At 45.6% G+C, this 15398-nt stretch overlaps 1 protein-coding gene across 2 annotated transcripts in view; it reads right to left on the bottom strand.

Annotated features, from left to right (window-relative positions):
* LOC127014331 (gamma-aminobutyric acid receptor subunit rho-1) overlaps positions 1-15398 on the bottom strand; it is a 30497-nt gene that overhangs the window by 2583 nt on the left and 12516 nt on the right. Inside the window, exons 2-8 of one of the 2 annotated variants that reach the window (XM_050893647.1) lie at positions 13209-13262; positions 11351-11457; positions 9897-9964; positions 6032-6255; positions 3042-3124; positions 1685-1825; positions 1066-1218 (exon numbers count right to left, since the gene is read on the bottom strand). In XM_050893647.1, coding sequence (XP_050749604.1) covers positions 1066-1218; positions 1685-1825; positions 3042-3124; positions 6032-6255; positions 9897-9964; positions 11351-11457; positions 13209-13262 — 830 coding nt within the window. The remainder of the gene's footprint in view (positions 1-1065; positions 1219-1684; positions 1826-3041; positions 3125-6031; positions 6256-9896; positions 9965-11350; positions 11458-13208; positions 13263-15398) is intronic. The other variant, XM_050893648.1, reaches the window with a different exon arrangement.

Genomic DNA, 15398 nt, shown 5'->3' with positions numbered 1-15398 from the left:
ACAAGTTGAACAGCGCAGCTCAGCTGACTGTGTTACCTCCACCCTCCCTCCTCTAGCAAAACTCAATAAACTGAAATTTTGTTAGGGCTGCTAATACCGATTTTCACCTTCTTGCTCACTGAAGTCTCTGAAGGATACTGACACTTTGGGTCTATACGTGCCCTGTCTTTTTCAGCAATAAAAGGAGAGCGGGACGTTTGTTTTCTGCTTTGCACCGTGTGCAGCTAGTGCTTGTGCAAGCAGGGAAGGCAATTCGCTTGGCACTGCAAGGCAGATGGAGAGTTTGTACCATGGCCAGTCCCCTGCATGGGGGACTGTCCTGGTTTCGGCTGGGACAGAGTTAACTTTCTTTTCAGTAGCTGGTACAGTGCTGTGTTTTGGATTTGGTGTGAGAATGATGTTGATAACACTCTGATGTTTTAGTTGTCGCTAAGTAGCGCTTATCTTAAGCCAAGGACTTTTCAGTCTCCTGTGCTCTGCCAGCAAGCAGGTGTGCAAGAAGCTGGGAGGGAGCAGAGCCGGGGCAGCTGACCCGAACTAGCCAAAGGGGTATTCCATACCATGGAACGTCATGCCCAGTATATAAACAGGGGGGAGTTGGCCGGGAGGCGCGGATCGTGGTTCGGAAACTAACTGGGCATCGGTCAGCGGGTGGTGAGCAATTGCATTGTGTATCACTGGTTTTTTTCCTTCCCCCCCCTTCCTTTTTTTTGTTGCATTCCTTTTCATTACTATTATTATTATTATATTTCATTATTGCTATTGTTAGTATTATATTTTACTTTAGTTATTAAACTGTTCTTATCTCAACCCACGAGTTTTACTTTTTTTTCCTTTGCTTTCCTCCTCCTTACCCCACTGGGAGGGGGAGGGGGAAATGGCTGCGTGGTGCTGAGTTGCTGACTGGGGTTAAACCACGACAGGGACACACGTGTGGCATAGCTGATTTCCGTGCCACAAGGCAATGCGCGGGCAGTGCATAGCACAGGGGATTTCATCTTGATGGTTAAGGCTGCAGTTGCAGCAATTGTCTCTTAGGTCTGCTGAGTACAAGATTGCTTTTACCTAACGGGACTCTAGCAGGAACTGCTCGGCGATCAATCCAGAAAGACACCCAGGACAACATGACCATGAGGGTGGCAGGGAAGTAGGTCTGGAGCAAGAAGAAGAAGATGTGTCGGCGTAAAGTGAAGTTTATATAGAGGCGATTGTACCACCCTGTGTAACAGAGAGAAGGAAAAAGAGAAGTCACACCAACATCACACTACTTTCAGATAAGGTGATGTTATATTGGGGAATAGCGCCTCAGTTGCTTTTAGGAAAACACAGTTAATGACCACAGATCATTGTAATTTACAGAAAAGACTCCTTACTGAACCAACTATCAAAGTCAAAGTGTCTCTCAGGACCGTATCTTCCAGAGAAGTCAATATAACCTGTGCACTCAGAGAGTTTAATTCATGCTAAGGCTTGGTGTGATCTTGAAGAGGGATTGTCTTTCCAGACTACATAACCATCCAGATGGAAGTCTGTGGCAGGGACAGCAGCCCCAGCATAGAAGAGAGGCAGATCTGATGGGCCACAGGGAGACCTCCCAATGGACAGTCCTCCATGGCCAAGGTCGAGAGGGACAGTTTGCACCCCTTCCCCCAGCCCACTCTCTGGCAGGCACTGCGCTACCCACCTGTGCTGCTGTAAAAAGCGAGCTTTGTGGTGGTGTGAAACTCCTGGATCAGGAACTGGGACAGCGATATCCTCTCATCTGTTTTTAGGGAATCGTTCCCGTTCTTCCAGTAGAGCATGAGGTCATCTTCAGTGTAGGCATCTAAGGGAGCAGAGCAAACCTCGGTGCAGTGCACTGAGCCAGCTGCTATCACACCCACAGCCCAGGGTGTGCTCACACACCTTCCAGGCTACCTGTGAGGTCCCGGCTGAAAAGGCCAAATGCCTTCACCTAGCTGAGAGCCACGCCGATGGTGGGTATGGATGTGGCAGGGAGTGGACTAGCTCATTGTCACAGCCCTCAGGCCTGATGCCTGGTGCGTTTTGTAAACCCTTCTGTTTCTCTCATCATAATTTTGCACACATAATATGTGTGTCAGGTAGCCCACCACATCAGAACTTGAAAAACTAGCCTTTATAAATGTCGCAAAATCAGAAGCAAAGGAAAGGAGACTTAGAGGAAAGAGCCTGCTTGGGGCAATGGGAGGAACAAGCTATCAATGGTCTGAGGCATGCAGGAGGAAAAACTCAGGTAAAATTTCTGCCTGTGATGCACACATGAACATTACAGGTCTTGGTTTTTTAATGTATGTGGAAATATAGTAACGTTAATCCTTTCAGATGGGTTTAGTAGCAGCTCTTCCCAGACAGGGAGAAAAAAATCACACATTAATATATTAAAACTGAATTAAGATTATAATTTCATATTGCAAGCTGAAGAAGGAGAAGAAAAAACCTCCTGAAAAGCTAAAAGTTTAAAATGTCACTGTAAGAAATCTAGCCAATTTGTATGTGCGTCATACTTGGGACAAAGGAGCTACATGTGGGTATAAGCTGGGTTTATCTCAAACAGGCATAAGAAATGTAAGAGGAAGGTGATTAATGTCACCGCCCCATCACAGTTTCTACACCATGGATGAGCAGATGGTGCACTTGAAAGGTGTAGGGCCATTTATTTATGTGTTTGAGGGCACGTGGGCAAGCAGGTGCTCCTGGAGACTGCTGACCTGCAGGCAAGTGGCCCAGGTTCTCTGGGGACCGCATGGCAGCAGGGCAGCCTGGCTGGCTTTCAGGGACACTGGCAGGACAGTGCTCACAGCTGTTTTTTTAAAAACACTGCATTGTTGCAAACACACTCTAATTCTAGTGAAAAAATATGGGCAGGGAGTTTTTCTTAGTGTTGAAGCCTGCTGACTGGTTAGAGCTCCCATGAATGTAGCAGCAGTTTAATTATCCATATGATTATTGATATAATTGAATACAGTTTGGGTGCCCATGGAGTGCAGCCCTTGGCTCCCCTACACCTCTGCTTTACTTACAGCTTTCAATCTCCAGGGAACATGTCTGTGTGTCCAGGGGAAAGCGACTAAAATCCATGTTGCACATTGCCGTTACTGTAACTCTAGGAATAATAAAAACCACTCCATTAAAAACTTGTCTTCTTACGTGACCGAAAAATAGTAAAGCTGTGAGCTTGTTTTTTTATTAACTAACTATCTGGCCAGTAACAGTCCACTGAAAATAATTACCTTCCATTAAGCTAAAGCCATTCCACTTTAACTAAAGCCATTTCTTCTCTTCAGCAAACTAGTGTTAGAAAAGGTGACTAGAAAGTTAGGCCATTACAAATTGCTACTAGATGACAAAAATATTGGAGAAGAAAATGGGAAAGGGCAGAGAGGGCACTTCTTCCCTTTGACTATCAGCAAACATCTCTCTGCAGAGATCTGTGCTTTCAACGGATGCTTTGTACGATAAAATAATTTACATTTATCAAAGCCATCCTCGTGCCATAAGGGATGCAGGTAGTTTTCCCCACACACCGTGGATTTCCAGCTGCTCAGTGAGAACCCGGTGATCACACATGGGTATCAGCCACCAGAGGGCACAGGCAGTGCCTCGAGTTAGGACTGGAGCTGGTATGCAACAGAGACCACTGAAATGCTCTGCCCCATCAATCAAAAGCTCTGGTCTCGCTATAGTCTGATTATCTCATTTTTAATAGCATAATTTTGTGTTTGCACTGGAAGCATCCATAAATCTTGACTCAACTGGCTTGAACTCTAGGGATGTAAACGAAAATAGAAGTATAAATCATAATGGGGGAAGAATTAATGAATTATATCAGGGCTAATGGTAGCCAGACGTCTGGCACATAATGATAAAAACACAATGCAGTCCCTTATGTTAGTAGTCCTTCCGCATGTGCGGGTTCCTGCTGATGTTGCTTTCCTATCTGGATTTAGCCTTTGAGTGAAAGTGCTTGGCTCAGACTTGTTGTTTAGGTGCCAGTCAGGCCTACAGTGGTTTCCAAGACAAGAAAAGACAAAGTCTGGCAAAGAACCTTAAAAAGGCAGACACCAAGGAAAAATATAATCTACAGGCAAAGGCATTCAGCAAAGGCAGGCAGGCAGTAACGACCCATTTGCTCTTAAGGGCAGACCAGCATTCATACTTTCCCAGCATTCATAAAGCACCCCAACCTGCAGTTGAAAAAAATAATGAAACCCACTGAAAAAAATAATGAAACTCTGTCAATTTGCTATTCAAGATGTTCACCACCATTTTGTACAGGGCAATTGTTTAAGCACAAGACTGTGTGTGGCAGGATCTGAGTAGTTTGATATTCTTCTGTTCCCATCTTCTTTAGACAACCATAAATGCTTGCCACACAGATGATTGGTATCATGCAGCTAAATGAAAGAGTATATAGGCATGCATGCTATAGCTGAACATTATGTCATTTTATTGTCCTTTTTTTATTGTACTGAGGACGTGAGCAAACTTTGCAAAGGCCCAAGGAACACCTGAACCTTGTCTAATATGCTTAGTGAAGAAAAAGCTTTAATAACAAGAAGGTAGACACTGTTCAGGCTGTGAATTCCAATGAACAGTAAGATAAAAATATCAGAGAACAAGAAAATTCTTGTCAAACTGATACCCCAGAGGGAATCAAGAATTGCTTTGCTTGCCTTCCTTTCATAAAATCATAAAACACCTTGGCAGGCTGAGAAGTTGATCTCCTCACCTCATGGCAGGCTCAGCTCTACCTCTGCCACTCCTAAGGTCGTTGTCTGACATGCCCTTAAAGACCTCCACAGCCTTCCCAAACAATGTGTTCTGCAACCTTATCATTAGTTAAATCTATGTATCTTGCTGATACTGACCTCCTATCAGTCAGATTTTCCTTCTTTTTTGTCCTTCAGAATACGTTATCTATCATCTGATGCTTTGTTTATTTATCATGTATTTTGCTACTTCATTGCTGTGAAGGTTGACAGTCTTGCATCAGAATATTGTACAGCAATTTCCTCTCTAATAGGTTTTTATGGGTCATTCGGCAATACTTGTTTTCTAACCGGACGGAGCTGCAGCCAAGAAAAACAGAAGCACCAATTTTAGTTTCTTTTGGAGTTTGACAGATGCTCCTCACTGAGCATCTCCAAGTATGAAAGTGTTACTTATTAGAAAGAAAAAAAATCCTGGTTTAATAATGTTCAGACTTAGGTCAGCAATGTTCCTCTCAAAGCTGATCGACCAGTTACAAAATAAGGGAGAAAGCCAGGATTGGGATCATCCCTCAAACTAGAGGACAAAACAAAGTTTACCCAAAATTTCCTCATCAAGGAGCTTTCATGCATTTCACATGAAATGTGAGCAAAAAGCAGGAAGAGCCAAAGTCAAGTGTTTGGGTTGCTCTAGCCATACGTGTGAGTCACCAGGAGCTAGATACCCTTGCTCTGAAGCTTGTCACTTCATGTGCTGAAGGATGTTCCATCCGTTTTGTTGCTTATCATAAAGCTAAAGTTGTGCTCAGTATAATTTATACTTCTTCATAATTACCTGTAAGAATGGAAATTGCATATTTTGCTAGGCCTAGAGACTTTGTTGTATAGTGAAGTGGATAACTATAGCTGCTCTGGACTTCTGTTTATTACCAGACATTGCCCTCTTCCTTAGATTGTGCCTTGCCTCTTCAGCAGTGCCCCGCAGGGCTGGTCCCCAGTGAGCTGCCCCGAGGGACTGCCGCTCCTGGCCACAGTTTCCTGACAGCAGGAGCAGGGGCTAACCACGCACGCAAGGTGAAGGGATACTGGTGGAACCAGCAACGTTGGCATAGAAATTGGCTTCCTGCGACAGGCACTTAATGAACTTGCACAGGGACTCATGTGTCGGTGGATAGTCAGCACATTCATTCTTTTTTATATTTTTTTTAGTATGAAGTCATGCAAAACACAATACAGGAATCAACTAAACCGCTTTCTCTCTCACTCCACTAATAGCTCGCATTGACCGAATGCAGCTTTACCTGAGGCTATAAAGTACCTTCCCATCTGGCTGGACCCGCAGCATGACGTTGTCTGTGGTGGTGTCATGGATGAAGGAACGCTTGGAGTGGACAAAGAACATGTCAGGGACCCAGATCTTCTTCACCAGCCTGCCGTCAAAGGTCATGCTTTGGTTGTTGGTGCTGGGGAAGGACAGCCTCTCGTCTTTCCAGTAGTGCCTCAGATAAAGCGTCATGGTGAAGTCCTGCAACAAACAGGCTTGCGTCACAACTTCCACCTTATCGGCATAGCAGTGATTTCTCCTCTCTGGGACAAACCATGAGCTGTAAAACACCATTCTTGAAGGCACATCCACTCCCTGAGCTGCAGGGGACATGACCGGCTGCAGCTTGTTTATTCCTCAGGTCAGACCAACTTACTGGGTTCAGAAATCAGAGGCCATCCAGGTGGCAAATCCACCTCTGAAATGCAAATGTTGCATTTTGGTGTCTGCAAGCCACTCCAGGGACCAAAAGGCAGATGTGCCGAGGCAGCGGACGGTGAAGAGTGCTCCCGACCACTTAATCCCCCAACCATATGATGCTGCGTTTCTGGAGCGAACAGTGAAGAAGCACTTGCTGCCTGTGCCGCCCTCCACGCTGCTCCGGCAACGGCCTTTCCCCAGGCAGCTGGAAGAGCATGCTGCAGCAGGAGCTCTTCATCCAGCACCGCCACTGAAATCTTTTTGACTCAGTATTTGACCAAAATAGGGTTTTTTTTGCTCTTTCTGCCCACATACTGTACTCTTAGATCTGAGGCATGCTCCTTCTCTTTGAGTTCTGTTGTATTTGGAGTCAGACCCCAGAGGCACGTACACTTGGGTTTGCGTTTTTCCTTATTTCAAAGGAAGCCCTCAGGTATCTGAAGACAAGCTGAGACACAAGTGTTTACAAGCATGGTATCTTTGAGCGTAGCATAATATATTGCCCATAAACTGAGGGAAGTGTCTAAGACTGAGCAGTCTGCCCTGGTGTCTGGGGTAGAGGAAGTCAGATGGCTTTGGGGTGGGTTTTTTTTAAGTTGTTTGACATTTGAATTTTTTTTCCACAACACTTTCCAAGCATTTTGAAATATGAGGGTTTCTGCAGTCTTTTTTCAGTAAAAGTGATTTGTTAGTTGCAGCCTGTGCTATTATTACACTAGAGGCCTATATAATTCTTGGAAATGCTTTATATCACATCCAACTGAAGCTCCCAAAGCCACTGAACATGTAATTTCTTCTTTTTCATTTGATCCATTCTGTAGCGTTCTTTAACATCTTTTCCCTGTACTCAAATTTAAAGAAGATCATTCTGGGAAAACTTTTACTTTGACTCCTGTGTGTTAATGTATCTTTTAAACAGTAATAAATTGACAGAGATTTGTTCTTCAGTGAGAAGTCAATGCCTCACTTTTTTGCATAAAGTTACATTTATGGTTGCTGTGGAAAAATCAAGTATTGTCAGCTTTCATTAGGAAAGATTTATTAATACTAGTTTTAGGCTATTAAATTGAGAACCACAATATTTTACAACACAGCATCTGAAAATCCCCCAAGCAACAGCCATATAATATCTCCCTCTTCTTTTTGGTCCATTTCTCAGAGACACTATTAGCTCTCCCATTATGTTTGCAAATGAATTTCCAATCCTGGGTAACAATCTGTTTTTTTCCTTCTTCCCATCTTTCCTCCAGATAAAACAGCTGCCCCACACATCCTGCAAAAGCTCTGTTAATTTCAGGGTCAGTGGCCCATAATAGATATTTATAAATTTTTAAATTAATTGGACAAAAAGAATCTGATTTGTGACATCCTAATGAAGTTTTTTAATGTCCTCTATTATTTTAGAACTTTCTTGCAGATAGTCAGAAAGTAGGAGAAAAAAAGGAACTCCTCAAGCTTAAATTTAGTACAGAGTGACTATCCCTGTCACTGATGTCTCTTCATTTAAAAAGTAAGCAATGATCTTGCAAAGCACCATGGCCTTTTTCTATACAGCTGCACGAGTTAAAAAGAATTGATTCTGACAATACAAAGTCTTCTCCATCATTATTTTGTAAACAGCCAAAATTGACTCTGAATGTTTTTTTACCCAAGGCTATACAGTGCTTTTCCCATGTTGCTAGGTATTGCAGCACGATGTTACATGAGGAGCAGGGACATTATTCAAAAACCAGGGGAAGTAATTCAAAATCATAATGCTTGCTTAAAAAATGAGTGAGTTTGTTGGGTTTTTTTACTTTAAAATCCTCAATGTCAAGTTCTTTCCCTTTGCTTTCAAGTCCCAAAGCTTTTCAGGGGCTCTCTGGCCACCTTCACAAGCTTTCTCCTCAACCAGAAGGGCTGGGACCATCCCAGGAGAGGAGAAAACTTGGAGTCCCCATGGCTGGTGGTCAGGGTGCCAGAGACAGGGGGGACAACTGGAGGGCTCCCCGGGGCTGGAAAGAATGTGCACCCTGCAGTGCCTCAGCATTGCAACCCTGCTGTACCCTGCAAGTGGTTGATTGACTGCAGATATCCCAGCTCGCTGAAATAGTTGCAGTGAGAGGAGCCCGGCGTGCAACCGGGGTGGCTCTGAATGCCAGCTGTGCTGCCACACAGCCATGTTCCTGGCTTACACATGGGAGGAGGTCAGGTGCAGGCTCTTTAACTCTGTGGCTGTTAATTAGGAGCACAGAGAAGTTGGGGCTTTCTGTGAAAGCTTCAGAGCTGTTTGATACATTTGTTGAAAGAGCAAAACATTTTGAAAAGTATTCTGTATTGGGGTGTGATTTTTTTTTCTCTTCCAAAGCAGAAGCTGAGCTGCTGAAGAGACTCTGGGGATGCTCTAGCAGGGTAGGTCTGACAAACTCTGGGTTTTGAAAGGGTGAATAAAATTGGTGTAGGTCTTGCAATGTACATGCAGGGCCATCTCCCGTTCCCCTTCTGCTGTCCTGCACAAGCTGTTGTTTACATGTCAAGTATGCACGTAAAATCTTCCCATGGAAAATCTCCTGCAAAATCATACCTTACTTTCAGTAGTGTTTTGTGATGAAAAAAACCCCTCCAGCAAAAATCGTCAAGACCAAAATCTGCACCACTTCTAGACCATTTGAAAACTGACCGTTTTCACATTACTAATTGTATGGTCGGAAGTGAAGGACAGAGACTCGGTAAGGAATTTAGCCTGTGCAGAGCACCAGCAGTAGTCCTGCGTGCCCCTGAAATCCTATTTCAGCATCAGTGTGAAGATACAGGAAGGACCAACAGAGCCTTATGCTGGTCCCCAGCACATAGCGGGGGTGATAAACTGCTAATGTGCCAACGGCAAGTTCTGGGGAAACCTCTCCCCTCCGAGCTCATTCTGGCTGTCCTGTCAAGAGCAGGACTCGGCAGTCTGAACCAGTGTTGCTCTCAGGATGGCTACATGGCTTCTGGTTGGGAGCTAGCTGGCCCCTGACCACCTCAGAACATGGCCAAAGTGAGACTGTGTCTGCAGTATACCAAAGTGCCTTAAAACTAACACATTAATTGGTCTCCTCAGAGCTTTTAAACGTGTTATCATTTCTTAAGAAAATGTAAAAACCCAAATCCTTTGGGACAGTCTTGGCAGTGTTGTATCGTTTTGTCCTAGAGAAAAGAAAATGTCAGATTTCTTCCTTCTGCTTCATGGGAGATGAAATGGTAGTGTGAGGTCAATAGAAGTAATTTCAGATCAAACCTGAATCTGTCTCCTGGAGGCTGTGGAGTGTCTGTCCTTGGAGGTATTCAAACCCCACAGACACAAACCCGGGCAGCCTGCTCTAGCCGGCCCTGCTCTCAGCAGGAGTTTGGGCTAGATGGTCTCCAGAGGTCCCATCTGACCTTAGCCCTTCTGTAACTCTTACCATGTCCACCTCAGAAATGCTGTCCAGACTTTCAACTTGGACATCCACCCCAACAGGAATTGCAGGGCCTAGGGGAAAAAAATTAAAAGTTGACAAAGTATAAACCTGGTGAGACAAAGTAATCCTCTGGCTTTGTATCTTAGAGATAAAAATAGATGCTCAGTCTGAAATAGAAACAACAGTAAACCAATTGAAAGTAGAAGCGATTGGAATTCATAACAAAAACCTCCTAATAACAATCGATCAAAATCAGCAATGAGACTGACCCATTACTGACTTTCTCTTTTTATTGTGTCATCCAACACGCGTTCCTTCAAAATTTAAAAGCAATTTTAATTGCTTTTAGCTCTAGCTCTCGGGTCTGGGGCTCATGAGACAGATGCATGGCAGAGCATCCATTCACATGGAGAGCAGTGGCAGGGTAGCTAAGGGAATGTGGGAGAGTTACTCCAAATTTTTCCCTGACTTCTGCTCCCGTCTCAGGCTAATAACATCCCTGAGAGCTACTCCGTGTATTTGGCTTTCACATCACTCAGTGCACAGCTGTGGAAAAGACAGGGTGATGGGAGGGGATGCATTGCAGGACACAGGCATGTGCCACTGAGCCTGGGGCTCCCGAGGGGAAGGGTCCAACTGTGATCCCAATGTAACAGGGATTTTGATCTTTTTTCCCTCCTCCAGGCTTTGACTAGCCCCTCGTATACGTCTGGCAATTACGGTACAGGAGATCTGTCAAGACAAATAATGCTCACATTAGCGGACTGCTATGAAACTGAAACCTTTTTAAATTAATTGAACATGCTGGTATTTGGTATATTGAGCATTTAGCAATAAAATCTTCTTCCATCAGAGTCTATAATGGTATCCTGGATTTGAATGACCATCTGTCAGCCAGAAAGGGTGGATAAATTACAACATTCTCTAATCCGATAGGCTGAAAGAAAACGTGTTCTCCTTCATCCATTTCCCTGAAAGCTTAGGTTGCTCTACACACAGCCACAAAACTGTGAGCAAGCATTAACACACGGCAGTCAACATATTTTCTTTTGGGTTATAAATGAAATGGCCAGGTCAGTAAGTGTGGTACGTGATTTGATTATGCACACACATTGCCATAGTAAGACGAAATCTTAGAATTTCCCCATCATCTGGGAATAAACATAAGATATATTTGCAGATTTTTATCTGAATAAAGTGTCGCTGAATACAAGGAATATTATATTGCCTGTAATCACATTTCCATGCCTTTGACTACGCTATTGCTCATCCAAGGAAGAAGACTATTTCACTGCACCCCTATCCCCCTGAGCATGTAATGAATTCACAACACAAAATAACAAAAATTAGAGACAGAAAAGGTTCTGCTTGTCAATCTGCTTGTTCACCTGAGTACGTGTTACAGTATAAAGTGACAGTTTAAAACAGGAGCAGTGACAGATGTGCACCTTTCATACCTCCAAAACCTGGTCTCATGCTGAAGTCATGGTCGTCTATTCGCAGCAGCTGCTCTGACTTCGTCAGGGGAGATTTGGTGATGTCAGGGCTTCGTTTTAGGATTGGACTACCAGGAAGAGAGAAGCACAGCTATGAGCCCTGAGCAGTGCCTGTGAGAAGTACGCACCCACTTTGCTCCATTACCCCTTAGACCATTTATCCCTTAGGCCAAAACCATGCAATTGCTTGCAGTGGTTGGCAGAGTGTCATTAAAAAATGATTCCGGCACTCAACGTACAGCTTAGGCACCTGTGATAATTCTGGCACTGAGAAAACATTTGTTTGGTGACTTTTTGTCTCTGTAAAATTATCTCTGCTTATAGCACAGTTTGGAGACAATCGTTCAAAAGTATGGGCTGGAGGAATACTGCATGTGGATAAGTGGGGAAATGGAAATGGGGGGGAGGCATTTCTGACATTGAGTTATGACGAGGCGTGATGCCAGGAATTAGGGAAAAAATAGATCAAATAAGCTACTGGCTGTTGCCCAGGAACAAAATGGAGACAGGCTGGGAACCAGGCCAGGAGGCAGGCCACCCCCTAACTTGGGATAAAATGATTAGCTCCTGCCCCAGATTTCTAACGAGGATAAAAAGGAGCATTAAAGACCTGGGAGGTCTCTGAGCATTAAAGAGCCTGGGAGGGTCATTCCAGAAGCTGTTGGAGTTGCACCAAATGCTGGGCAGAGGATGCTCTGCTCCTCCTCCGCATCCAAGGTGTAAAATGCTGTTCAGCATCCCAGTGCTTTGGCTGGGATGGTGGTGGCAGCAGCTCCTCAGTTGCTCCATCATGTAGGTGAAGCCTTGCTGCCCTCAGAGCCAGCTGCACATCAGCCACTCGGGCGGCAGAAGGGCTCAAAAACAGGAGGAAAGGCTTTGCTGGTTCTCAGTTTGAGAAAAGATGGCATACTCAGAGAGGCACTTGTCTGAATATACACAAGACAAGTCAGAAATAGATTAAAGGAAAAGAGGACAACAAAGAAACTTGATGGGGACTATGTTCCTGAAATAAAGATCCTCCTAAATGAGACTGCTTAGCCATGCTGTACTTCGTGGGCAGTTGTACCATGAGAAGCCAACACAACAATCTCCTAACAGAGACCAGCAGTGTTATCAGTGACTCCTCTCTCAAACCCAGAGCTTTATCTGGACTATGGAGTATCTTAGAAAGATACTTAGTCTCAGTTTAATAATTTCTGGGAGTGGCAAGTCATCTACCTCCATCAGTGAGTTCTTCTAGTCATGAATTATCCCTCAGGCATTTTAAAAGGTGGCTCCTGCTTCTGCTTTAGATTTAATTCAGCCTCTGAAAGGCCTGTGTCATTGTGAGTGTGCATTGGGGAAGGTTTATACCCAGCTGAGACGAGGGAGACATATTAGCAGGTCACTGGCAAAGCCTTCAACATTTGTGAGCAGGCTTGACCGTGCTCAGAAAGGTGCTTTCTCCCGGGCAGTGGCAGAGGGAAGGACAAGTGGCGTGATGGAGAGCCCGTGGAGGGGGTCTCAGCTCTGCAGAAGGGATGCTCAGAGGGAAGGCGCCCACTCACACAGCACGGGCGACACAAACTGTGCAGCAGAGCAACGCGAAGCCCAAGGGGCTGTGGGAAATGGCCATGGTATCACACCTCACCTCCATGAGGGTGTCAGGCAACGTGGCTTCCTCTGGGGCCCGCTGGATCCTGCTAGCGGCATGACTCCTACCTAAATATGACTGGCATGCTCAAATGGTGTCCCCTTCCCCTTCCACAGCCTCAGCCCGGCAACGGGGATGTGGCCAGCGGAGCTGGGCCAGCAGCGGCCGCTGGAGGGTTTCGCCTACCTGCCTTGCTTGCGCGCCTCGCCATGGGCCTCCCGTCTCTGCCGCTGCGGCTGGCTGCATGGAAACGACAGGAAAAGGGAGAGCTGAGACAGGCGGTCACGGGCGGGTGGGTGAGGACGTCGGGAGGGAAGCACCAGATCCCCGTGGCGTTACCTCCTGTCACATGTGAAATGGCTCTTACCTTTCTTTTTTTACCTTTTTACCAAAGGCCAGTGTCAGGCTGGGCATGGCGGAGGGGCGGACGGTGGGGATGCCGGGGGCTCGCGGCCAGGACAGGACAAAAGGAGGGGAGTGATGATTTTTGTAAGGTGGGACGCCACTGGTTTTGGCTGCCTCAAAGGACCCAGGCAGGCAGCTCGCCTCCCTCCTCCTGCAGCCATGGCCGGTGCCATCAGGAGCTCTGGAGAGAGGCCGTGCCGCATGGGCCGAGGCAGGCTGCCTGGGGGCCTCTGCCAGCAGGGAGCACAGCCATAACATCTACTCACCAGAAGCAGGTGGGTATTTTCATGAGAATAAAATTTTTTCAAAGTATTCCAAGGGGACAAAAAGTAAAAAACTGTGGAAATATTTGTTTCTCGTTTCATACTGTCTCCCAGCTGGCTGTCAAGAAAGCTCCTCTCAGGTGTTTGGCCAATATTTTATTTTATCATTAAAGGAAAGAATATTGCTTTTAGCAATGTAAGTGCTGGCTTGAGCAAAAGTAACATTTTAAACATTTAACAGTTCTAGCTCATCTTTAATTAAAAGTTAAAAAAAATTAGCTTCTCTCTGTAATAAACACTAACTCTAATCAACTCTACTAATGAGACTTTTTGCCCATTAACATATGTTTCAAATCCCTCTGTAGAGATTTACAGCAGCAAAACTCCTTTTGCAATAACGAGTGTCACCACCTGAGCACCATCGTCCCTTTGGTGAGCGGTGGCCGAATCCCAGGCCTTGCAGGACAGTTTTTCCCTGGGCTGGGAACTCTCTGAAAGCCGATAGCTTTGGAGGGAAATTCATCTTTCTGCTGCCACGGAGAAGCAGACAACCTCCTCATCTCCCAGACTCGGGGTGGGCACACTGGGCTGTATCACTGACTCGCCCTGAAGCAAAGCGTTGGTCGAGTGGGATTGGTTTTTTCCAGAATCTGCTCTGTGCTTCCCAGAGGAGGGCTGGGAATAAGCTTACAGGCACTGTTTGGGGGAGCCTTGGGCCATGCAGCACCATTGCTATTGCAAGGAGCAGCTTCTTTGGCACTGCTTGGACCTGGGCATCACACAGCAAAATGCACTTGCAAATGTAAAATGCACTTTCTGGAGTCTTCTGCCTTGTCGATATGCCCTTGGGCTGCCACTGGTGTGTCTCACTGCTGCCTCCTCTTCATCTGCTGGCTGTCAGGAAGTAATTTCACGTGTTTTGGGGATAAGCAGATTCTGACGACAAGCTGACCTACTTACATGACTTTAAAGTGCCCTAGTAAACTCTTGGCTGTTCAGGAATAATGCTGGTATTCAAACACAGATGAAGCAGGCCATGTTCTTGCAATTTCTAATTTTCATTTCTCTTTGTAGAGCTTATCTAATGCTTCCTGTTGGCCCTGGCCTTATCCTGCCCATCGAGGGAGCCTTCAAGGCATGGTCATCAAGGATTCGTGGCCAAATCTTCCCCATCCTCTGCACCCAGCAACCCTGGGCGGTTCCTCTTATTTCTTCCAGGTGATTCTCCATTGCCTCTAAACTAAACTTTATTTCCTTATCACAAACCAGGATAAAATGTCCCCCATGCTCCAGCCACCGCAGGACACTGTGTTCATTTGTGCTTTGGTTCAGCTCCTTCACTTCTTTTTGCCAGTCCCATTCCCCTTGTCACATCTCTGAGATTACCGAGCCTTCCCCACTTTCCTGCCTCCTCCTGTGGCAGCAAAACATTTTTACCTGTTGCCAATCATTCCCTAGTTACTGCGATTTGAAGCCCCATTTCTTTCTACTCAATAAATAGCTTTTCTGGTCTGGTTCCTAGGGAGTGCTCCGCTGCTAAGTGATCAATGGCAGCTCCATCACGGGACCCCATTATCCTGCCCGTTCAGGCTGTGAATCAATGGCAAGCCACTACGGCTTCCGCTCGCACGTCTGCTGTCCCTGAGCGTTTGCAGCAGACAGCCGCACTCCGGAGATTCGGTCCAGAGGTTGCTCACAGATTACTTGG

This window comes from Gymnogyps californianus, chromosome 3 (assembly GCF_018139145.2).
Source record: "Gymnogyps californianus isolate 813 chromosome 3, ASM1813914v2, whole genome shotgun sequence".
NCBI classification, from domain to species: domain Eukaryota; kingdom Metazoa; phylum Chordata; class Aves; order Accipitriformes; family Cathartidae; genus Gymnogyps; species Gymnogyps californianus.
The sequence above is the reverse complement of the archived record's forward strand: the minus strand, read 5'-3'. Positions and strand labels throughout refer to the sequence as shown.